We start from the raw sequence: 26595 nt of genomic DNA on the forward strand, positions 1-26595 counted from the left end.
CCCCCCATTTTTTTCGGCGGCCACCTCCGCCCCAAGGTACCCCTTCCCAGGTTTAGCCCACAAAAATCTGGTCACTGTTGCATTGGTGTGTGTGTGTGTGTTCTCCTGCAAAACCCCGCCCCAGTACTTAACGCCAATTGGCATGGAGTGGTCCTGGGGCTGCCGCCATGTTCACACAAATCTGCATGGGGTTAAAAAAGCAAATAGCTGGGAAAGGCGATTTTAAATACGAAATACATTTTCTCAGCGCTTCAAAAAGCGGTGGCGATTTATGATGTGAACAAGGCCTAAGGGCGCTAACCAGAGGTGACTATAAAGAAAGATTATGCAGTTGATCAGATGCAGAATGGTGGATAATATGGAAGGCAGTATACTAATGTGTGAGAATTTAGCTGAGGTTGTGGAGAGGTGACATCACTGAGAAGTGCTGATGGAAGTTTGTTATAAGCTGCAGACGTTCAGCACACAGCCCCAGAATCACGGCGCGTGCACCCGAACAGTGACGTAACGCTTTGGTGTCCACTTATCTCTTTCCGCCTCTGCTCGCCCCGCCATGAGTAGGCGGCCAATCAAATCTTTTATCTCGCAAACATAGGATGTGTATGTCCTGGAACTCATTCCTATCAGGAATGCATTCTCAGCTGCACCATGTACTTCCTCTTTCCCATGGTAACTGATTCAGAAGCTCTACGGATTGGCTAGCGCGGCAGGCGGGGCTATAGATGAACCGGAGAAATGTGGAGCGGTTTACCTGAGGGTGATGTATCCGAGGAGGAGGCGGAGGAGAGCCCGGAGAGCGCAGTGCCTGCCTCTGTGCCTGATTCCTGCGTGGCTGTACGTGTCCCCCTGCAAACCTTGAGACCTTTCCCCATTATTGCCACTGTAATTCCCCCACTAAATACCAATACACCCTCCCCCACCTCCCCCTTCGCTCAGCCACACTGCCTGTTCTGATCTCTTACTCTTCAATAGTACCAAATATACCCTTCCACCCCCAGTCATGCCACCCTACCCCCAAATACATTAATTTACACACCATGTGGCCTACTTTACTCCAACCCTTTGCCCCACAGTCACCCCAATACACCCTCCGCCCTCAGCCACACTGCCTGTTCTGATCTCCTACTCTTCAATAGTACCAAATATACCCCCCCACCCCCAATACTGCCAGCCTACCCCCTAATACATTCTGTTACCATGTGGCCTACTTCACTCCAACCCTCCTCTGCCTCACAATCACCCCAATACACCCTCCTCCCTCAGCCACATTGCCTGTTCTCATCTCCTACTCTTCAATAGTACCAAATATACCCTCCCACCCCCAATACTGCCAGCCTACCCCCTAATACATTCTGTTACACACCATGTGGCCTACTTCACTCCAACCCTCCTCTGCCTCACAATCACCCCAATACACCCTCCTCCCTCAGCCACACTGCCTGTTCTCATCTCCTACTCTTCAATAGTACCAAACATGCCCTTCCACCCCCAATACTGCCAGCTTACCCGCAAGTGGCCTACTTCACTCCAACCCTCCTCTGCCCCACAGTGATCCCAATACACCCTCCCCTCCCCCCTCTCTCCCTTACCTCAGCCACGCTGCCTGTTCTGATCTTCTACCCTTCAATAGTACCAAGCATGCCACCCTGCCCCCTAATACATTCATTTACACACCATGTGGCCTACTTCACACCAACCCTCCTCTGCCCCACAGTCACCCCAATACACCCCGTCCCCCACCCTTCCTTACCCGCAGCCACACTGCATGTCCTGATCTCCTACCCTTCAATAGTACAAAACATGCCCTTCCACCCCTAATACATTCATTTACACACCATGTGGCCTACTTCACCCCAACCCTCTTCTACCTATATACTCCATGCCTCTCCTTCCTCGGTCACACTGCCTGTTCTGATATCTTACACTTCGATATACTCAAATATACCCTTCCAACCCCAGTACTGCAACCCTACACCCTAATACATTAATTTACTACACATGAGCTCCTCTGACCAACAGTCACCCCAATACACCCTCAGCCACACTCCCTGTCCTGAAATCCTACACTTCAGTAGACCTAATACTGCCACCCTGTACCACAATATGCTGTTACCCATCACACCACACTATGCTAACGACACACTGCCTGTTCCACACTCCATTGAACCCCACCCCTCAGTACTTCCACTCTATACCTCTTACACCGTGATTTGACTATGTGTGCATTACACTACTTATTGTACACTTCTATAAACCCCATCCCTCAGTTCTGCCAGCATGCACCCCAGTACACTGCAACTCCCTCACTCCCCAAAATGATTACATTACACTACCTGTTCTGGAATTCAATAACCCCCACCCCCAGTATTGCGACCCTACACCCCAGTACATTGTTGCCCATCACTCTATGCTATGATTACCTTGCCCTACCTATTCTACAATAAACCCCACCCCTCAGTACTGATCCTATATTCCCATACACCGTGCCATGCACTCTCCAAGATGATTGCATTACACTAGCCGTTCAGTATCTCAATAGATCTAATAATAATCCCCCAATACTGCATGATCTGCATACTTGTTCAGGGTCTATTGCTAAAAGTACTAGGCAAAGGATCAGCAGGATGGCCAGGCAATGTGTATTGTTTAAAAGTAAATAAATATTGCAGCCTCCATATTAACCTCCTTGGCGGTTATCATGAGCTTGGGGTTAGACTCCGGGTGGAAAAAACAAGCCAGGAGCAGTAACCCCGAGCGTGACTTGTGGTAGCCGTAAGGGGGTGTCTTATGTGGTTGTCCTGATATTTTTTGAAATAAATTTTGATACTGTTTGCAGACACTTCGTAAAAGGGTTTTTTTTTTTCTGGAGGATTATAGTGTCTTGAAGTGGCTCCCCAAACTTTTGGGTTGCAGTACCATTATATGCCCAGCGCTTCTTAGATACTTTTTTCTTGTGGTAGCCGCCGGCAGTACTGTAAAGAGCAGCACAGCGGGCATTTTAACTCTCCTCCCTTGGGATCCAGACGCCGGCAGCCATTCTCCTTCCTGTATACGGAGGCGCTGCATCCCTTGGGTGAGATTGCAGTTTGTTGTCATGACGACAGACGGCGATCTCACTACAGGGTTACAGCGCCACCCATAGGATGGAGGGAGAACTGCATCACTGGATCCCAGGGAGGAGAGTAAGTGCAGGGGCTGCTGCAGATCTCTTTGTGGTGGGATATTTTTTTTCCCGGTTTTAAGGTCTACAAGCCTGCAAAAAAATGTGCACCGTTTTTAGACCCTAAAATCTGGAAAGAATCAGACCGCCAGGGAGTTAAAGCGGACCTGAACTCAATTTCATCTCAGCTCTAAATTATAAGCAACAGCATAATAACCTCTAAAGAAAAAACATTTGTTGGTTACAGCTGATACAAACCCTGCAGTAAATCTGCAGTTTGTCTACTTCCTGCTGTCATGGAAGCAGACATATTGTTAACATTCTGTGTTTACAAATTAGCTCTCTGCTATGGTAGTTAGCTGACGCAGCTGAGAGATCAAATTATAACTTGATCTTAGTCACAGATGAGGGGGAAATTAGACATTGCTCCTGTGAATTGTACAGTCGTTTCCAACCCCCCACCCCCCCCCACCCACCTCCACCAAACTCCCAGTTAGTGACCTTTTTGAACAGTTAAATTTTTTTTGTCTCGGTTATAATTACAGAAGTATCGAGAATTGCAGAAGAGGCAATCGGAACTACAAGCAGAATGCAGCCGTCTAGAAAGGAGGGGAAAGAGACGCAGAAGAGGTAATTATAATACAAGTCCTCTTATAAAATTGAATAATGGCAAAGGCTGCTTATACTATTAGAGAGGATTTGGGAGATGTCCGCCAACTTATGAGTGGTGGTTGGATCCAAAGAAATGTCTCTCTAGGTGGAACGGTGACTACAGATACAAGTGAAACTCTAAAAATTTGAATATCGTGCAAAAGTCTGTCCTTAATTCTGAACCAGACTCAGAGACCATTTAAAGGCTCAGGAACCCTTTGCAGGTGTCTTCACAATATTCTAACTTTCTGTGGTTTTGTTATGCTATGACTTGGGTGACCATTCCAAGCAAGTGCCATACAATAGCACACTCATCATTTGGGTTCTCCATTGTTCTGCAGCCATGGTGAATCTTACTGTTTCAAGACCATAGCCTCAAAGAGAATCTGTACTCTAAAATTTTTACAGCAAAAAGCATACCATTCTATTCATTATGTTCTCCTGGGCCTCTCTGTGCTGTTTCTGCCACTCTCTGCTGCAATCCTGGCTTGTAATTTCCAGTTTTAGTTAGTGTTTACAAACAAACTAACCAGCTTGCGATAGGCTCACATAAGCAGAGTGTGTGAGTCATACAGAGCCTGCAGGGGGCCTGGAGGGAGTGTGTATAGCTTCTACCAATCACAAGCAGCCCTGCACATTCCACACATTCCAGCCCGACTGTGCCGACAGAAGAAAACAGATTAGATCATATAACACAGCCACTGTGCAATTAGGAAAAGCTGCAGTAAGCCAGAGCATGTTAGAACAGGTATAGGATAGAAGAACTAAGGCTGAAAATTTTGTTACAGAGTCTCTTTAAAGTATCTTTGCTCTGGATCCATGCTTTTAAAGTGTACCTGGCGGCAGAAAATATAACAAAAATTGAATACCTCAGAAGTGGGTGGCCTCTGGATAGACCAAAGGCTTCCTGGATCCTCCTGGTGCCCACCCATCTGAACATTTTCGGCAAGGGCTTCAGTGTTCTCCCCAGAATTTTTTTCATGCCGGGTGACATGAAAAAGTAGCTGCTTGGGGCGAGATGAAAGAATGCAGGGCCCGCGCTTCTCTGCACAAGTTTGCTTACAGCCGATAACAGCTGGGTGCTCACCAAAACTAGCCAGGTGGGGAGAACCCTGGGCTTGTCGACCATGTCCTTGCAGCCATGCTCCCGCTCAGTGTATGAACTTGGGCGAGAAGACAGCATGAGTCCTCAGATGGGAGGAGATAAATAGTGATCACCAAGGAGAGCGTGGAAACAGCCTTAAGTTAGCTGCTGGACTTTTTCATATTGCTGGATAACTTATGCTGCCTGCTGAAATCTCACATCCACTTGCTGGGTGTGTATTGGGAGCTTATATTGGCCTATAGGATAGGCTCCACTCCTGCTTTATTCATATTGTTACACCCCCTTTGCAGCTGTTTATAGCTTCTTTAGCAGCCAGAAATGTGAGCTAGCAGCATGAGTCACTTCATTTTAGCCTGTCCGATGATATGGGCGGTTTTTTGCCCAAAATTACGCTAGACTCCAGAGAAAATCTAAAATACAAATGAAGTGTACAAATGTAAGTGAAGTAGTTTCTTACGCTGCTGAACTGACCTGCTGTCTGCACAATTTACCATTGAAATAATGGTCAACCTATGCAGCTGCTCACTCCAGACAGCAGGGGGAGCTGTGAGGTAGGACGCACTTCACTGCCACTACTATATTGTAACCACATCAGGTTTGCCAACACTACTATAGACTGGCCCATATGCAATTAACTTTTTTTTTTTTTTTTTTTTTTTTTAAGTTTTCTGCTAGTTGATATTTTCCGACCTTGTTACCAAACCACCAGCAAGCAAAAAAAAACCAAAACTCAATATAATTTTGACAGTACTTTTTCACCTACTGTTTGGTACTTTTTCAATTGCAGAGTGTTGAAGCGTTATTTTAAAGAGACTCTGTAACGAAAAAAGTTCCCCTGGGGGGTACTCACCTCGGTAGGGGGAAGCCTCTGGATCCTATCGAGGCTTCCCCTGTCCTCTTGTGTCCCACGGCGGTCTCGCTGCAGCCCACGGAACGCACAGCCGACAATTTGTCAGGCTGTGCAATAGTTACCTTTTCTGGCTCCAGCGGAGGCGCTGTTGCAGCGGAAATAGCCAATCTTTGTCGAGTCCGCTCTACTACACAGGAGCAGGACACTTGCACCTGCGCAGTAGAGCGCACCCGACAGAGATTGGCTATTTCCGCCTATCTCCGAGAGGAGAGCCGATCCTGCGCTGGAGCCGGGAAGGTAAATATTTACATCCCTGCCGTTCGGGGAGCTTTATCGCTGCAGCCGTGGGACACAGGAGGACGGAGGAAGCCTTGGTAGGATCCGGAGGCTTCCCCCCATCCGAGGTGAGTACCACCCAAGGGAAATTTTTTTTAGTTACAGATTTTCTTTAAAGTGAACCAGAGACGAAGCACCCTCATGTATTTTACCATATATATCAGTGGGAACATTAGAGAAAACACCTACCCTGCTCTCTGTTTCATTCTTCACTGTTCAGCCTGCCAGTTATCAGCCCTAATAAAATCCCCGACTGAGCATTCACTCTGGCTTTGCTCAGGAATCATTATAACTAATGTTCCCACTGATATATATGGTAAAATACATGAGGGTGCCTCGTCTTTGATTCACAAGAGAAGATGAAAAAGTATCTCATGGGATATATAGTTATTTGAATAAGGGCCACTGTCTGCTTATATGATATAAAAGGGTTACTTGGAATTGTGCTTTAACTAGCTTATCTGTGTTAAAAAGTTTGGCTGCTTCATTTGTTCCTCATCCAGAGTTGCAGCTGCTGCTCAGTACTGTATTCTCACTTTATTTGTCCATTCTGTTAGCTGTAGGTGTTATGATTCCAGTTTTATGATGTTGACTTTACACATATATTTTGCTAAGTTTTGTTCCTCCATGCAGTAAAAATGGTTGTTCTGTTCAAGCATTAATTTTATATCTCTATGATTAGGAAAGCGTAAGCTGAAACGTCAGGAAGCTCTGGAGAAAGAAACAAGGTACAGTATTGTCACTTTGTCAGCAAGGGTCTGAGCCTTTAGCCTGCATGATTGTGACACTGATTGCCTACTATGTTTTCCCAGCTCTGCTCCGGAGAAGATCCCTGCGTTGGAAACACTCCAGAAATATTTTGGGATCAATGAGCACCTGGATCCACCGGTGTGTCAGAAAGTTCTGAAGAAGGTATTTGAGTTGTTGGCTTTGTGGAGATCTGGTGATTGTAGCGTCAATGGGGATTGGAGATCAGGAAAAAAAAAAGTGGTTGCGGTTTGTGCTAAATAGAGGTCTAGAAGGTGGGTGAGACAGTTGAAGGGCTGGAAAAACAAGGTGGAATATAACATCCATTGGAAATGAGCAATTGGGTCAGTCTGGTTTTGGTAATGTTTTGTTGGGTGAGGTCTGGTGAAAGTAGGGAAATTCTGGGCTGGATGGAGGTGTGGATGAGCTGTGTGAGCCCTGTGATAAATGAAGGACTGAAGAAGGTTGGTGAGGCCAGGGCTAGGTAAAGGTTTGGAGATGGTGCAGGACTTTAAGCTTGGTGATGTGTTGAATGAGGTCACAATTACCCATCTAGCTCATGGTGAACCAGAACTCCTAGAAGTGTGCAAGGGGCTGAAAGAGATCAAGAAGCCTCCTAAGATGATACGAAAAACAGAACTTTGCCTTCTTAAAACAGAAGGTATTGGTGATTATTCAGGTTGGAGTTAGGTTTGAGGTGTCCCACAATGCATCACTTCTGAATATGTATATAATCCTGTTGTCCCTAATAGCTAACCACACCTCCAGATCCGCTGGAATGCAATGATGTGTCAGCTTGTTAATATTACAGAGCCACAATAATCCAACATGCATAGACTGTTTTGTATTGATTGATCCTCATCGGTGCATGGCATGGATTAATATGGCTCTATGGGGTAAGACTTCAAATACCCAGGTTGAAGAAAGTCCGTGAGTATTTGTCTGAATGGAGTTCAACAGAATCTGGGTCAGTCTTGAGCTAAAGAAGGTTGAGTTCTGAACTGGGTGGAGCAGGTGGGATATAAATGTTCAGGCTTGGTAGAGGTTCTGAGGAAGTGAGTGAAATCTGGCAATGTAAATGAAGGAAGAGGAGACACCAGGCGCCTAATATAGTGTAGTATGTACTGGACAACGTGAAAAATGACTAAGTATATAGCAATTATTCTCACAAATAAGGATTACCTCCTAGGCAACCACTGTAAATGCAGGTGGGGAGATAAGACCTGTCCCCACTCAGGATTAATAAGTCACCCTCAGTGTAGCCAGGAAAAAAGGCACCAATAGAGTAAAAAAGGTGCCTGGGCACCTGGCTGGAACTTAGACGTACTTTGCTGTATACCCCCCCTCCCTTTACTGCCTGATGAAGCAGGGTCGTACCTGCAAAACGCGTTGCATTGATTCTTGGAGTGTACAAATACATTTTATGTTGATATACCTTCAACGTTTGTCTGTGTCCATCAGGAGGAGGTAAGTCCACCACTGCCTCCTTTGAAAAGTTAAACTGTTTAACTGATTTTACTCTATTGGCGACTCTTTTCCTTTCTTTACAAAATCTGGCCATGAGTTATGAGGTCTGGCTAATGGTACCCATACAAGGGTAGTTTTTTGTTTTGTTTTTTTTTTTCAATCCAATCTTACCATTTCTATTTAGTATAAGGGTAAATTAAGAGAACCTGAACTGAAAATAAAAAGTAAAAATAACCATACACAAGTCATATTTGCCTCCAGGGCTGTGGAGTCGGAGCAATTTTGGGTGCCTGGAGTCGGAGTCGGGAAAAAATGCTCCGACTCCTAATGAATTTAAACTGTAGTTAAAATAGAAAATATGATAAAATGTTCTATTTCTCAGATAATCGTCATCATAAATAATTTATACATATAGTAATAGCCAGGGCTGTGGAGTCGGTACAAAAATCCTCCGACTCCTCAGTTTAGGATTCCACCGATTCAGACTCCTCGACTCTGACTCCTCTAATTTGCATATTACAATCTTGTTGAATGAAAGTATGTAATATGAAATTCGTCTTAACTGCCAACGCTTAGGAATTTTAAAAGGCAACTGAAGTAAGGATGATACGTAGACTGCCATATTTATTCCCTTTAGTCATAGACTAAAACTAGTCCTTAAAATGTACAGACCGGAACAAAGAACATCTATCAGGCCCTAGGCAATGTAACTGTGGGTACATGTAAGAGTGATGTGCAGGTACTCTGCAGGGGAATAAGGAGATTCTTCCTCTATTACACATTCTTCATATACAATCTGAACCAGGTTTATGGGTGATAGACAACACCTCTGTGTTCAATGTGCACAACATTCTCAAATGGATTCCCTGCAGCTCTGTGGAGAGTATAGTACTACTGTGTAACAAAGTAAACCTGAGACAAATGAAATTTAAGTTTTATACATACCTGGGGCTTCCTCCAGCCCCCTTCAGGCATTTGCATAAAGTACATTTGCATAAATCAGAATCAACGCAGAATTTATTTCCATCTCATTGACCATCTCTATTAGTGACATGGCTACACATCAGGCTTTCTACTTGCAGCATAGATGTTATTTAGTATATATGTTACGGTCAGAACCCGAAGTGTGGCCACTTCGGGTTCTGGCCGGTCAATGTGCGAAGTGGCCGCTGCGCTGCGGCCAATGTTAGAAATGGAATGATTCCTGTGAAGATTAATGTATTTTCTGGCCGTCCCTTTCCAAATGTAGCAAAAGTTAGTTAATTTAATGAAATGAAGCCAGGGGCAATGTAACGGATGAAGCCGCCGGCTTCAGCTCTCTCTCTCCTCCCCCTGCCTCTCTCTCTCTCTCTCTCTCCTATGGGCAGCCGGGGGTGGGGGGACACGCAGAGTCGTTTGTGGCTGCAGGGAAGCAGAGCGGGGAGGCTGCAGACATCGCTTCTGCCAGCACCCGCTCTGCAGGAACGGCAGGATTGCCTGCCGCGACGAACGACTCTCGGGGACACACGTCCCCCCCCCCCCCGGCTGCTAGTATTGGGGAGGAGAGGAGGCAGGGGGGAGGAGAGAGAACGGAAGCCGGCGGCTTCATCCGTTACATTGCCGCCAGCTTCATTTCATTAAATTAACATTTGCTACATTTGGCAGAGATGGAGAGAAAATACATTAATCTTCACAGGAAACATTCCATTTCTAACATTGGCTGCGCAGCGGGCACTTCGTACATTGACCGGCCAGAACCCGAAGTGGCCACACGTTTGGGTTCTGGCTGTAACATATATAAGAGATTCCTGTGTACACATCATATATACAATTGTAAAGGTCTAAAATAAGCGCAACAGATAAGATGTTCAACAATAAAAATTCAATACTAAAAACAAATCTACACACTCCGCTCAATGCAGATATGTGAAATCAGGTGCAAATGTTCACTCTATGGTAGTCCTGTTAACATGAGTGGACAATATCTAGTTAAGGAAAGGACTTTAAGGACATCATATATACAGTCACAATCAGATGTGTATTTCTGACTTTAAAAATACGGGGACTGCTTTATTGAAGCAGCACAAGTAACTAATTTTGATTGGTTTATTTCATTTTTGTGGACTAAGCACAGCTATTACTGTATGTATAAATTATTTATGATAACTATTATCTGAGAAAAAGAACATTTTATCATATTTTCTATTTTAATTACAGTTTAAATTCATTAGAAGTTGGAGTCGGTGCATTTTTTTCCGACTCCAGACACCCAAAATTGCCCCGACTCCGACTCCACAGCCCTGGTAATAGCTGTGCTTAGTCCACAAAAATGAAACAAACCAATCAAAATTGGTTACTTGTGCTACTTCAATAAAGCACTCCCTGTATTTTTAAAGTTAGATATACACATCTGATTGTGACTGTACAGTATGTGTACACAGGAATCTCTTATATATACTAAATAACATCTATGCTGTAAGAATAAAGCTTGATGTGTAGCCGTGTCACTAATCGAGATGATCAATGAGATGGAAATAATTCTGCGTTGATGCTGATTTATGCAAATGTATGCACTCTCTTTGCTCATGAAATCAAATAATGTGATATGTCGCTAAAATTGCTAAAATTTAGTTTGGTGACTACGCATTAAAGGGTACCTGAGATGGATGAAAAGAAAAGTTTTCTGGGGCTACATGCCTGGGGCTTCCTTCAGCCCCCTTCAGGCTAATCAGCCCCTCGCTGTCCTCCTCCACCACCTGGATCTTCTGCTATGAGTCCAGGTACTTGAGCCAGTCAGTGCAGTCCGGCCACATGCCGCTCCTACAGCCAGGAGCATTCTGTATTCGGCGGAGTGTGTGCATGCGCACTACGCCAGACTGGCTCAAGTACCTGGACTAATAGCAGAAGATCTAGGTGGCGGAGGAGGACCGCGAGGGACTGATTAGCCGGAAGGCGGCTGGAGGAAGCCCCAGGTATGTATAAAACTTAAATTTCATCTGTCTCAGGTTTACTTTGTTACACAGTAGTACTATACTCTACATATGCACTCCCCACAGAGCTGCAGGGAATCCACTGAGAATGTTGTGCACATTGAACACAGAGGTGTTGTCTATCACCCATAAACCTGGTTCAGATTGTGCATGAAGAATGTGTAATAGAGGAAGAATCTCCTCATTCCCCTGCAGAGTACCTGCACATCACTCTTACATGTACCCACACTTACATTGCCTAGGGCCTGATAGATGTTCTTTGTTCCGGTCTGTACCTTTTACCAAGTACTCTTACCAAGGACTAGTTTGTCTATGACTAAAGGGAATAAATATGGCAGTCTCCATATCCTTCTCACTTCAGTTGTCTTAAAATTCGTAAGCGTTGGCAGTTAAGAGACGGATTTCATGTTACTTAGTTTCAATCAACAAGATTTTAATATGCAAATTAGAGGAGTCGGTGGAATCCTAAACTGAGGAGTCTGAGTCGGTGGATTTTTTTTTTTTTTCAACAGGTATACAAAGTATAAACAGTCAGATACATAGAATGATACCATATCACATAGAGAGAATGTCGTAACAAGCGTATAGATAAGGACTACTGGATAACATTTAACATGGGACAATGTGAGTGGGTGCCACTACATTAAAATATGAAAAATAATATAGTCCAGCCGCAAACCAGCGCGACTGGCAAAGGCATTGTGGGGTACCTGGAATAACACATAGGCAAACCAAAGGTTACAACATATATATATATATATATATATATATATATATATATATATATATATATATATATATATATATATATATATATATATATATATATATATATATACATATATATACATATATATATATATATATATATATATATACATATATATATATATATATACATATATATACATATATATATATATATATATACATATATATATATATATATATATATATATATATTCCTCCGGAATACAATAGAATGGTAGCCCTGGGCCCAGAGGGAACATACACCAGGAGCCACCTAAAGGCGTCACAAAGGAGGGAGGTATTAAACAAAACCCATGTTTCATGGCCCGTTCTAGGGGTGTCAGTTTTATATTGACATGGATGTCCATGTAGTCCTTTGAGTTATAGAAATGTCTATGACCATAATAAGAGGCATGGAAGAAAGGAAGGAAGAAATAACAGTGTGAAAAAGAGAAAAGAGTAGAGTTTAGAGAGTATGTCAGGAGATCATCCCAGAGACCAGTCCACATCCCCCGAACGCCAGTGGGGTATAAATGAGTATATCAAGGATTCAATCCTGTATGGGAGAGAGTGAGAACAGTTTCTGTGCCCCCAATTTAAGGACAGGGTTATTCCTGGTATGCACATTATGTACGGCCCTGGGGATGCATAAGGGACCTATAACGTTCAGACTCCTTGAACTCAAACCAGCCAAACAAGTCTTCCAGAATTGTTCATGTTTATCATGTATGGTCGCAGTAAGCTCACGTATCCACTGCGCAACTGTGGGGGGATCCGGAGATTTCCATTTTTTTGCTATAAGAGCCCGAGCTGAGTTTACTAAGTGCCGTGTGAGTGTTTTATTATATCTGCGGATTGACCAGGTATTGTGATGAAGTAGGAAGAAGGCTGGTGAGTCAGGTGGGAGAAAGTCTATTTCGTGCATCAGGTCCCTTATGTCCGCCCAAAACTGCATGATCTTATTACATGCCCAAAAGATGTGCATTAGAGAGCCAGTGTCTTGCCCACACCTCCAGCATTGGGGAGATGACCCTGGAAACATTCGATGTAGTTTAGATGGTGTGAGGTACCATCCTGTAAAAATTTTATAGCCTGATTCTTGATTTTTGGTGGAGATTGAGGATTTATGAGAAAAGATAAGAATTTTCCCCCATTGCTTATCTGAGAATGTCAGGCCTAAGTCATGTTCCCATTTCTCCTTATATGTTGACGCCGGTGTTTCATGATTGTTTAATAGTGAGTATACGAAGGATATTATACCTCGCATTGAGCCCTCCCCCTGGCATGTTTGCTCAAATGGTGTCAGGGGTCTATTAAAACCAGATTTGGAGCCTTGGGACAAAATGTAATGTCTAAATTGCAGCCATGACCAATGGTCTAGTGTTGGTGAGTTAAGAACCTGTCTTAGATTCTTCAGAGTGATCCATTCCCCATCAGTTAAAAAGCTTTGAGCGCGTAAGTTGTGACACTCCTGCCATGCAGGGTAGCTTTTAGGAGGAAGACCAGGAGGAAAACCAGGGTTGTCCAATACCGGGAGCAGAGGCGAGGGCCAGGGCGAGATGACAGAGCCTTGTCTAAATTTCGCTAGGATCTTAAGCGTTTGAGATATTAGGGATGCTGCCGGATCCGACACCTTGAGCAACGGAGCAGACCATGGGGAGAGTGCCAAGTGTCCATTCATCACTTCGTTTTCCATGCTCACCCATCGTTTGAGATGTGAATACCTGTGCCAATCTATAATTCTAATTAAAGTGGCAGCTGCGTGATAGAGTCGAGGGTTTGGGACAGCCATGCCACCCAATTCTTTGGGGGCTGTTTGAAGAGAGTACTTAAGTCTTGGCTTACGGCCACTCCAGATGAATCTTGAGAAAGTTTGTGTAATTGCTTTAAAATAATGGGTGGGAATGGAAATCGGTAGAGTTTGAAATAGATATAGTAGGCGGGGCATGATAGTCATTTTAATAATGTTTGTCCTTCCAAACCATGAAAAATGAGGTTTATCCCATTGATGTAGGTCTTGTTTAATATGCTCATGGGTGGGTAGAAAGTTAGCTGTGAAAAGATCTTTTGGGGTGATCTGCACACCCAGATATTTCCGTGCACTTTTGGGCCATTTAAATGGGAAATTAGATTGTAGCGTGGCTTGCAGGTCTCTAGAAAGGAGGACCCCAAGAGCCTCGCTTTTATCGTAATTGATGGACATATTGGAGAATTGACCGTACTGCTTAAATTCCTTTAATAGGTTGGGCAATGAGATATGTGAATTAGTGAGGTAAAATAACATGTCATCCGCGTATGCGGCTACTTTATGTGATGAAGATGGAAGAGTAATACCAGTGACGTCTGGATTATTACGGATTGTGCGTAGGAATGTTTCCAAGGAGAGGGCAAAGATTAGGGGGGAGAGTGGGCACCCCTGTTTGGTCCTGTTTCTGATAGTGAACGTCTCGGACAGCACCCCATTTGCTCTTACTTTAGCATTTGGACCTGAATACAATGCTAGAACCGGGGCCAGCCGGTTAGCCAGCAGTTTTGCGTAAAGCTTGAGGTCGACATTTAAGAGAGATATCGGCCTGTAGCTTTGGCACTGTGAGGGGTCTTTCCCTGGTTTTGGTAGGACGGAGATGTGGGATTCTAACATCTGGGCTGGGAACCGACTCTGATCGTAGGGCAACTCAGTGATAGAGTTAAATGCTTTTAACATATATGGCATTAGAATACCGCTCATTTTTTTTTATAGTATTCAGGGGTGTACCCGTCCGGTCCAGGAGCCTTACCCGAAGGGGTTTGGGACAGAGCAGTGCTCAATTCATCTTCAGTAAAAGGGTCTTCAAGATCCTTAGTTTGGGAGTGTGATAAGGTGGGCATACCTGAGTGTTGGATATATTCCGCCTTCTCAGATCTAATGTTTTATTGCGGTGATTTACATGTAGGTGGAGGATGAGTCGGTGGATTTTTGTACCGACTTCACAGCCCTGCTTGCCTCCTGTGTAGTCTACTACTCAATCTCTTTCTCCTCTCCTGCGTCCTGTTTGTCCACTGTGATCAATGGAATTATCCGTCCTCAGTTTTAAAAATGGCCATTACCATCCTGGTCAGCACACTGTTAAACTGTAATATCACCCACTTGAGCCATAGGGAAACATGGACATTACCTTGCACATTCAGTTGTGACAGCTGCTGATATATAACTGACAGCAACTGGTATGTTTTAGTTCTGACCAAATTTTGTCAGAACTGGAAGGGATCACTGTAGGAAGAAAATGGTGTCAAAACTGACAGTGAGGTTAGTATGTAATATTCATTTGCAGCTACGTCATGTGTTTATTTTAAATTATTTTACTCATTTCAGGTTCCCTTTAAAGGAAACCAGAGATGAACGCTTTGGCACAAAATAAACATTCCCGATAGATTTTACTAAATAAATACTATACCTGGTATGTTCGCTGCTCCAGTGTGCTGTTTTTTGTGTTTTTGTTTTTTTACTATAACTCCACGCAAAAAACACAGTTCATCAAAAAAGCATATTATTTAGTGGGCTTTGTATAAAATGAAATCACCATTTCTAAAAACCTCTTATGACTAACAAATATAGATAAAAAAAAGGTTTTTTCAATATACCCTTACATTAGCAACTCCTCCCATCTCATAAAAGCTCACTGTGATGCTGCAAATAGACAGAACAGGGAAGCAGAGCCAGAAGGGGGCAGACTTGGGCTTGAAAAGACATCAGAGAAGACACTCAGCTATGATTCTTGAGCAAAGCCAGACTGAATGCTCAGTCGGGGATTTTATCAGGGCTGATAACAAGCAGGCTGAGCAATGAAAGATGAAACAGAGAGCAGGGTATGTGTTTTATCTAATGTCCCCATTGATATATAGTAAAATACATGAGGGTGCTTTGTTTTTAGTTCACTTTAAAGAGAACCCGAGGCGGGGTTCTCACAACAAAATCCCCATACAGAGGCTGGCTCTGCCTATAGAGCCCAGCCTCTGTTGCTAATCAGATCCCCCCTGCGCTCAGCCAGACCCCATAAATTACAGCCACGCTGCCGACACGCAGCGTGTCAGCAGCGGCTGTTTAGCTTCCTAACGTCAGTCTCCGCTCTCCCCCTCCTCCTGTATCGCTCCGGTCCCCGCCCACGTCCGTCCCTTCCCTCCACGCTGGTTGGAGGGAAGGGACGCGGGCGGGTTCCGGAGCTCTGCAGGAGGCGGGGGGAGCGCTGAGACTGACGTTAGTAAGGTAAACACAGCCGCACAGCGCAGCTGTGATTTATGGGGTCTGGCTAAGTGCATGGGGGATTTAGGGTTGGATCTGATTAGCAACAGAGGCTGGGCTCGATAGGCAGAGCCAGCCTCTGTATGGGGATTTTGTTGTGAGAACCCCGCCTCGGGTTCTCTTTAAAGTGAACCTCCTGGCCGCAATAGCAGCATAGGGGGCGATATACAGGCTGGGAACGCGAAGAATCACTCACGTTCCCATGCCTGTCGGCCGGTGACGGCCAAACCGGAAGTGTTCGCCGGCGGGTCCTGGACCATCGGAGCGGGGCTGCGAGGGCACCGATTGGCTGCAGGGAGCTGAGGGATGCCCCAGGTGAGTTAATCTAATTTTTTTTTACTTGACTTTAGGTTCACTTTAAGTGACTATACTGAAGGGATAATTTAGGCGGTTCCCTTATATTACATAGAAATGGTAAGATTGGATGAAAAAAAACTGTACCATGTATGGGCACCATCAGATCTGAAAGGGGCATGAAGTCTGATTAGGCTGGAATTCTGCAGGAGTGGGATCTCTGCATATACTGGAGCCTGGAAATGGAGGCTGAGGGCTTAGAGCAGGTGTATGAGGTTTGGTAAGGGTGAAGATCTTTTTTCTTTTCCAACAAAAACGGAGTTTATTAAAGCACATCAAAAGGTTATTACATTTTCATGTGCGTGTCAAAATAAAAATACAATTACAGCTACAACTATTTGCAGCATAGTTGATCAAGTAGAGATGCATAAGTCGACAAATCATACACTACTATAATTTAGGCAAAGTAAGGCACTCAACTGGACAAGGCATAAGCTCTCAGGGGTAAACGGTATACATGAAAACATCAATCCACATCTTAGGTTTGCAAATCTGGGGTTAGGCCATGTTCTGGAGTGTGGACATTTCACTCTATTTCCTGGGCTGCATCCTCCTTCAGAAGAATTGGTGTGTGTGTGTGTGTGTGTGTGTGTGTGTGTGTGTGTGTGTGTGTGTGTGTGTGTGTGTGTGTGTGTGTTTTTGTTTTGTTAGCTCTTGTACATTTATACATGGCTAGGTGTTTCTGTAAGTGTACAGATAGTCGAGATAGGGACTAGGTTCGTTTTTAACCTGAATCCGTTCTCAAGTCTGAACACTGTCCTCTCTGTCCCCTGTGCTTTCTTGTGCCTCCAGTGTCCCTGTGTCATTTCTGTTCCCCTGTTCCCTCAATGGCCTCGATTCATAAAAGTGGGTGCGGTAGTTCAGAGAAGGGTGGGAAATTACCGCTAGCAATAAATGCGTGTTTTTGCAGTTTATTCACTAAAAAAAAATTCTGATTGTGACAGCAGTCGGTAAGTGTGCGGTGTGGTGCGGAAAGCTGTCGGTATAATTTGCTGAGTGCGGTAGTTTGCCACTGACTTCCTAATGACAAGGTGCATGCTGGGTAGAAGTGGGCAGTTTTAGACACACGTGACTTATTTTTTATAAATTATAAAAAAAAATAAAAATATATATTTATGAATCCACTATCAACAACATACCATGCGGTAATTTACCGCTTTGGCGATAACGAATGCAGTAATCGTTTATGAATCGAGGCCAATGTCTCCTTGTGCCACCTCTGCTCCTATTGTGTCCCTCTGTACCATCTTGCCTCCCCATCCCCCTTTGTGCCTTTTTTTTGTCCTAGTGATGATCTAAAAATGTGCTAATTTCACTTATGCAAAATTGCACGTAAAATGTAGCAATTACGATTATACATAATTACGATTTTTGCATTAACGTAACCCATGCAAACTTGCAGTGGGTCCCAGCGCTGGATCACATTTTTGCTTTAAAATGCGCATGCAGAACTCGCTAAATAATATAGTGTATTGCAGCAAAATGTAATTTTACTAAGTTTAAAAACCATTCTGGCTTTTTTTTTTTTTTTTTACACTTTTGAGAAAAATTGCCATTCGAAGGAGCAGTTTGTTCATAAGTCAGGGGTTTATGAGGTGGGGGCTACCTGTATATGCATTTCTTCCCTCATGTTTTTGGTTGTCGGGCTTCTTCTCCATCTGCTGCTGGTTGTCTTCTGCTGTCACCAACTGTACATATCATGTGTCTGAAGTATTGATTGTTTTCTGCTGACACCCCACTGTACAGGTCTCTGAAGTATCGTTGTCTTCTGCTGACACTACACTGTACATGTCTCTGAAGTATTGTTGTCTTCTGCTGACACTACACTGTACATATGCCTCTGAAGTATCGTTGTCTTCTGCTGACACTACACTGTACATGTCTCTGAAGTATCGTTGTCTTCTGCTGACACTACACTGTACATATCATGCCTCTGAAGTGTTGATTGTTTTCTGCTGACACCCCACTGTACATGTCTCTGAAGTATCGTTGTCTTCTGCTGACACTACACTGTACATATGCCTCTGAAGTATCGTTGTCTTCTGCTGACACTACACTGTACATGTCTCTGAAGTATCGTTGTCTTCTGCTGACAATACACTGTACATGTCTCTGAAGTATCGTTGTCTTCTGCTGACACCCCACTGTACATATCATGCCTCTGAACTGTTGATTGTTTTCTGCTGACACCCCACTGTACATGTCTCTGAAGTATCGTTGTCGTCTGCTGACACTACACTGTACATATGCCTCTGAAGTATCGTTGTCTTCTGCTGACACCCCACTGTACATATCATGTCTCTGAAGTATAGCTTGTTGTATTCCCTCAGTCACGTCTTGAGGAGAGTCTGGATGAGGCTGTGAAGGGAGGTGACATTGAGGAAGCTGAGGAGATCAGCGACAAGTTGGCCACACGAGAGGTATGTCCTGTACCAGAACTGTAAGCTCTATGTCCGGGTCAGATGTATGGGGTTGTCTGGAAGGATCGTAACTGGAGATGCAGTCTCTTTGTTCCATCTCTTAGGGATCATTTCTGTGCTCTCCCACCTCAAACAAGGTAATTCAGAATATGCACTGCTGCGCTAACTGTGTGCGATTACTGCACACAGTTCAGTAATCGCCAAAGCGATGGGAGAGCAGCAGTCCATAGCACTGTGTAGTATGGTAAATTCCAATGCAAGTCTGCTGTGCATCAATATGTGGAATGCTTCCTGTCCTTTTCACCCAATTTCTTCACTCCGGGGGCTGCCAATAAAATCTGAAAAAGGACAGATTACAATGGTGCATTAGGCCAGTGACCCACTACAAATCTCACAGCGCAATCGTTAGTGATTTGTAAGCAATTTCAGGTGTGTTTTCTGGCAATTTTATAAAAGTATTTGTGATTTGATCGCAAATAGCGATTTGCAATCTGATTGGTAGATTCAAATGCATTTTTGTTGCTATTTTTTTTAATAGTTTTAGGTGTTTGGAGTAATGGTAAGAGTTCAACGTGGGCTACACCTCTGATTGGCTGCTTACAAATTGTGGAGTTTAAAAGCTGAGTGTCTTTGCAGACTATTTGGGTGTGAGGAGATTGAGACATCCAGAAGTCAGGAAACAAGAAGATTCAGACTGCTTTCAATGCATTATGGGTAACACAAAGACTTCTGGGTACTTCCGGCACTTAAAAATCGCATATAAATTGCTTACTACAGTGATTTAGCCATTACTTGTCTGTGCTTGTATGCTTTGTATTGGAACGCAAACGTTCACAAAATGCTGCAGGTCCTGCACTTGCGATTAGCTCTATTCGCAGTCGCTTTAGTGGGCTCAACACCATACACTTGTATAAACAAAGCGTTTTTGAAAGTGCTTGCAATTGTCGGTGATCCAAAATGTGCCCAAAAGTGCTTTTGTGGGTCCCAGCTGTAAACCGGGTAGCTCAGTTTCACCACCATAACACACCGTGGCTGGAGTGATACACACAATACACCTCCGTACTTAGTGGCTGACGAGTCTCAAAGCAATGAAGAAACGCATTGGTGGAACAAACCAGAGCAGGCTTTTTAATCTTGCACTGGCTGTATATGGAGGGAGACGCACAAATGGAATCTGAGGGAATAGATGGTGGGCAGACCACGGAACGCAGCAAGAGCCCAGGTCACTTAACCACAGTACATTGTTGTCTTATGATCTACACGTGTGAGTGCAACTCCTGTTTTTTATTGAATCTATTAAATATTTGGTACAATGTGATCAGTTGCTTTCTTCGAGGTTGATCATATGGTTGAAATTAACAGAAACCTGATCTAGTTGCGTTGTCTGGTTTATTCCATGGCTGAGATTAAATGTGGTGAGCCTTGTGTGATGAGGGTGTGTGTGGTGTGATCACCCTCAAGCTACATACTCACCAGGAGATGAATGGGGGAACCTACGGCAACGCGACCCGACAAACAAGCATGCCCCCAATCCATCCTCCTACCACGCCACACGATGGGCACGAGCGAGAGTTCAAACAATCACGGCACTTTGCGCCGGCATTGCTGGGGATCTCTACGAAGTGATACGGTGTGACTGTCGTAATCGCCACCTGTTTCAAAAGATCTCTCCTTTAGTCGCACAAAAGGGATAATTTGCATATTCAGTAGGGCATTGTGGGTAACCACAAATGTTCACTTATAACTGAATTATTGCAAATTTCCTTCTGTTTGAAGAAGGCAATTACACCCAGCTTTGCTTTTTTTAGTAGGAGGGCTTTTTGGTTCCTTTTATCCCCCTATACATTCCTAGTAGTTTGGGTCACCCTGTGCTGCTTGGTTACTCTGTTAGTCGCGCAAACGTACCCACATTCTGAAATTCCAGAAATGATCACTTGTTGCCGGAAGAAGTAACGGTCCGCGAGAAAAACTGCCACAGAGCTTGCATCATGGGTACAGGTAAGGGGCCTTCATTGAGCAATGGAGGTTTATTGTGCGTCTCACCCCAGCCACAGTGTTATGGTGGGGAGCTACCTCCTTAATGCGCCATTGTAGTCAACGGGGCGTACAAGAAAGATTCCACATATTGATGTGCAGCAGATTCGCATCGGAGTATGTTTCAAAGTAATGCTGCAAGGAGAAAAATGTGAAAGCTGACCTTACCTCAAAGAAGCTAGCCTAGCTAGTCTGTCATTTTGATTCTCTGTCTGTAGGACTTTGTGATACTCATTTTGAAAAATGATTTTGAACAGGCAAATTGTTACACCTTATCGGTATACTTTTTTTTTTTTTTTGGAATGATTGAAAAAGTGTTACAGCCCAATAATCAGTATTGCACACATGGGCTGAAGAAAAATAGAACTGCTCAAAGAAATCAAATGTACACATTGTAATCGGAGTATGGTATGAAGTCAGAGATACTGAAGTAGTAAAAGGGGTTGTTAAATAGTTTCAGCTGCGTTGACAACAGGTGTACTAGATGGGTAACAATGAGATGACCTGACAAACAGGATTGGTTGAACAGGTGGAGGGCAGCCACTTGGCATTTTCTGCTTATTTTTGTTCTGGCTTTTGAAGTTTTGTATTTGGCTACGGTCAGTGTCACTACTGGTAACCTGAGGTGATACCTGAAGCCTACAGAGGTTGCACAGGTAGTCTAACTTCATAATATCACATCAATACGTGGTACTACTAAAAGATTTGCTGTGCTCCAAATTCCTAGCATTGCCTCAAGGGTGCAGGAGATTCCAAGAATGCTGGACAGGGCTGTACAATGTCTTTACCCATCAACATGACCAGTATCTGCTACTTTGGATACGGTGGAATAGGATGACCACTGCCAGAGCTCTGCACTGGTGGGAATGTCTCTGACTAAACAATCAGAAACCGACTTCATGAGGGTAGTCCGTGGGCAGACCTCTACACTTCAGTGTGGTACGACACAATTAAAACCCTGTCTCCCATCTCCTTGTTGCATATATAGTCATCCTATTTGCCTTTGCTCCAAAGTAATGTTGTCTGTGTGAAAATCATAAGCAAAAAATCTTGCATAATTTATTTGAACATATTCAACCAGAAAGCTGTGCAGTGTGATCTTTGGCTCATTGATGCCTAGCACACACTACCCAACAGTAACCTTTCCGTTGTGTTCCATGCGTTTGTCCCTTCTCATAGCAACAGATGCTTTGCTAGCCTGTAGGTTCATGATGTGTCTGTACAGCACACGGCCGCTGCACCGTTGCCCGAGGGATCGAGTCCAGTCTTTGCCGCTGACAGTAATTGTGCGATTGCTTGAACCTTAATGAGCTACTCAACTACCCGCATTTACAGCTTTTTCCATTCTGCCATGAGTGCTCCTCACAGTCACACATAAGTTTTTTTTATGACACGTATCATTTGCCAGGGAGAGAATAAGTAATGAATAGTTGCAGTCATGCTATTGACATGCCGTATGCTCAGTTACCGTATCAGTGGATGCTCAGTCTCTGTATAAAGACACCGTGGGATCGCAGTCGCTGTATGATAGCACAGCAGATGCTCAGTCTCTGTATAATTACACTGTGGTCATTCAGCCTCTGTGGTAGCACAGTGGACGCTCAGTCTCTGTGATTGCACAGGGGATGCTCAGTCTCTGTATGATGGTACAGTGGATGCTCAGTCTCTGTATGATGGCACAGTGGACACTCAGTCTCTGTATGATTGCACAGGGGACGCTCAGTCTCTGTGATTGCACAGGGGACGCTCAGTCTCTGTGATTGCACAGGGGACGCTCAGTCTCTGTGATTGCACAGGGGACGCTCAGTCGCTGTGATTGCACAGGGGACGCTCAGTCGCTGTGATTGCACAGGGGACGCTCAGTCGCTGTGATTGCACAGGGGACGCTCAGTCGCTGTGATTGCACAGGGGACGCTCAGTCGCTGTGATTGCACAGGGGACGCTCAGTCGCTGTGATTGCACAGGGGACGCTCAGTCTCAGTGCTGTGTGAGGGAGACCACAGCACACCACACAGAACCATTGTTCCTCAGAATTTCACCCAACAGTCTGGTAGCCTCTTGTGGTCACACATACTGGTTTTAGCTGAATGATCTGTCCTGTACTATGGAGAGAGGAAGGAAAGAAGGGGCAGCGGGCTTTCAGCAACACCCATTGAAAAAACATTCACCTGAAGGCATCTTCTGTGGCCAGTTGCTTGTCCTCCATGATGGGGGTATTGGACAGTGATTCCTGCATAGACACAAAACTGATAGGTGATGTAGAAACTATTAACATTAGCAAGTGCCATTAGCAGCAAGGATGACTTCAACTGGGTACAGAACTTATCAGCATGGCTCTCCTGTTGGAAGGAAATGGCTGCTGATCTTTACACTGCAGCTGTGTGACCCCCGCCAATCCTTGCTAATGGCACAGCCCGGTTTCCACAGTTTTAAAGAACTGTAGTGAAAATAACGTAATAAAGTTGCTTATTTTTTTTACAGTATTTTTACACAATATTCATTTATTTGGAATAAAAAAAGAAAAGTTTTTATTTTGCAAATATTTAGAGTACAGATAGTAAACAGGCATCACAATAGTTACAGCATACAGAGAATCGCAGCATACAATAAGGCCCCGTTCACACTACATGCATTGCCGTCCGGATTTAGGCAATGCATGTAGTGTGCCGACATGCACGACATCGGAAGTGCGTAGACTGCACTGTCTGATGTTCGCACTGCATGCGTTGCGGACCAGCACGGTCCGAGAACGCATGCTGTGCACATTTTTTGCCCAAACGCATGGCTGTTCCTTTCACTACAGTGAATGGGAATCAGCCATGCAACACATGTAAACGCAGATGGCATGCCTCCCTACGCGTTGCGTTCAGATCGCACGGCCATCTGCATTTCGTAATGTGAACAGGGCCTAAGAGAGGACGATGGGGAGTTTGCAATAATCAAGGTACATTCTCAGGCCTGCAGTCATACTTCAGAGATAAATTGCATCACATCTGAACAACAACCGGAGCCCTCTCATGCCCCAAAACCCCATCGTCTCTACCTCCATTTATCGCAAATTAAATGGAACATATTTAGACCTGGGTCATACTTGCGTTGAAGTCGCCAACTGATCCGTGAAAACTGATCTGATCACCGGTCAATCGGATCAGTTTTCACTCTTTCTGTTGTGCTGCTTCCGTTCCGTTCACTAGTTTGAAGAAACGTTCCATTCTCCCATTGCCCCGAATGCAGCACTTTAGCTTCCGTTACCGTTCTGCTGCGCTCCGCGGTCTCGAATAATTGGTGCTGCAGGAAACTTGCGTTCCGTTCAGCGGATCGTGCGGAATGGATCCGTTTGAGCGTACAGATGTGAATGGATCCATAGATTAACATTGGATCCGTTTCCTTCTGATCCGTGAACGGACTTTTTTTTTTTTTTTTTTTTTTTTAACTCTGTGAACTTTTTCCACTGCACAGCTAAGTTGCAAATCAGTAGCGATTTTTAAATCGCTAGGGTTGCTACTTTATCATAGAAATCATGAGAAGTATTTTCCACTATAGTGATTCGATTTGCATATCGCAAATCACAATCGCTTTCTGGAGCGATTTTAAGCAGGGCTGTGAAGTCGGAGTCGAGGAGTCTGAGTCGGAGCAATTTTGGGTAGTTGGAGTTTGAGTCGGTGGTTTCATAAACTGAGGAGTCGGGAGTCGCAGTCGGATGATTTTTGTACCAAATCCACAGCCCGGGTAAGTATTAGACTAAGGAGTCAGAGTCGAGGAGTCTGAGCCATTTTGGGTACCCGGAGTTGGAGTCGGATTATTTATGTACCGACTCCACAGCCCTGATTTTAAGAGGGATAATGCAATCGCATAATAAAATAATTGAAAAATCGCGATTGCTAGTGGAAAAGGGCTCTTACCCTGTCTTTGTGCAAGTACTGTATATGAGTATTATTCAGAGGAATCTACCCTATTACAGCATGCCGCCTAGCTCTGTGGACTAGAGGAGAGCCACTTCATGGTTACTTCCTGTCTCGCTGCAAACAGGGCTTCTTACATGACTGTTTGTATAATGGATAATGCCCAGAAGACATAGCAGGTCTGATGTTACTGGGGTACCCATCTTATCGTGCTTCACTTCAACCACTTTCGTCCACTATACAACATTCATTTATTTAGTTAGATTTTTTTAGGCGCTCCGAACTTACTGTTTACAGTATAAAGCAGGGTTGTGAAGTTGGTACAAAAATGTTACGACTCCGACTCCTCAGTTTATGAAATCAACGACTCCGACTCCGGGTGCCCAAAATTACTCCGACTCCACAGCCCTGGTATAAAGACTTTGTATTTGATCTGAGGAAGCGGACTGCTCTGCGAAACACGTTATCATTGATAGTGTCTGATGAATAATAAAACTTTTTGTTTGAAATTAGCTTTGCCCCTTAAGTAAGCCATTTTATTACTTATATTTCTTGCTATTTTTAGTCGCATATCTCCCAGTCAATTATTTAGTTAGTGTTTGCTCATTGTGAAATCATCCACTCCCTGATTTACGTTCTTTCACAGATTAAGAGATCTTTTGTCCTTCTAGATCAGACATGGGCAAACTTGGCCCTCCAGCTGTTAAGGAACTACAAGTCCCACAATGCATTGCAGGAGTCTGACAGTGTCATGTCTCATAAAGGCAAATGCATTGTGGGACTTGTAGTTCCGTAACAGCTGGAGGGCCGAGTTTGCCCATGCCTGTTCTACATGCAGCTCTGTGAAATGTTTGAGAGTTCCAAAACCAGTAGAAAATATATCTGGTCTCCCAGAATGCTCTGAGAGGAGAATTCCCTATATCTCTAAACTGCCTAGGCTTTTCAGCAAGGCTTGGTGTACAGAGGCGCCAGAGTAGAATAAAAATGTTTAAAAACCGTCTAAAAGAGGGGGATGTTCAGGTGGACTTACCTCCCTCAAAAATATAGAACTCAATTGAGTCACAATATATCAATAAAAAAAAAAGGTTTTATTTAACTCCACTTAGTGCAACGCGTTTCGCAGGTGTGGTCCTGCTTCATCAGGCAAACAGGAGTATAACTCAATGGGTCTAGATGCAGAAGTGAGCGCCTCTGTTCTGCATCTAGACCCATTGAGTTATACTCCTGTTTGCCTGATGAAGCAGGACCACACCTGCGAAACGCGTTGCACTAAGTGGAGTTAAATAAAACCTTTTTTTTGTATTGATATATTGTGACTCAATTGAGTTCTATATTTTTGAGGGAGGTAAGTCCACCTGAACATCCCCCTCTTTTAGACGGTTTTTAAACATTTTTATTCTACTCTGGCGCCTCTGTACACCAAGCCTTGCTGAAATCTTGATTCCACCCTCGGTGGAGGGGTGCTACCCCGTTTCCTATCTACAGAGAGCGACATCTTAATAACATGAGTGGGGTCAGGTTCTAATACTCCCCACCTGCATTTGAAGTGGTTGCCTATGGGTAACCCATGT

At 44.1% G+C, this 26595-nt stretch overlaps 1 protein-coding gene across 2 annotated transcripts in view; it reads left to right on the top strand.

The window, feature by feature from the left end:
• Nucleotides 1-650: 650 nt before the first annotated feature.
• The window catches only part of FAM204A (family with sequence similarity 204 member A), a 55626-nt gene continuing 29681 nt past the window's right edge, over nt 651-26595 (top strand). The window contains exons 1-5 of one of the 2 annotated variants that reach the window (XM_068255115.1): nt 654-834; nt 3706-3790; nt 6785-6830; nt 6915-7014; nt 18999-19088. In XM_068255115.1, coding sequence (XP_068111216.1) covers nt 736-834; nt 3706-3790; nt 6785-6830; nt 6915-7014; nt 18999-19088 — 420 coding nt within the window. In that variant the 5' untranslated portion in view covers nt 654-735. Of the gene's footprint in view, nt 835-3705; nt 3791-6784; nt 6831-6914; nt 7015-18998; nt 19089-26595 lie in introns of both variants that reach the window. The other variant, XM_068255116.1, reaches the window with a different exon arrangement.

Source organism: Hyperolius riggenbachi, chromosome 10 (genome assembly GCF_040937935.1).
Source record: "Hyperolius riggenbachi isolate aHypRig1 chromosome 10, aHypRig1.pri, whole genome shotgun sequence".
Classification (NCBI taxonomy): domain Eukaryota; kingdom Metazoa; phylum Chordata; class Amphibia; order Anura; family Hyperoliidae; genus Hyperolius; species Hyperolius riggenbachi.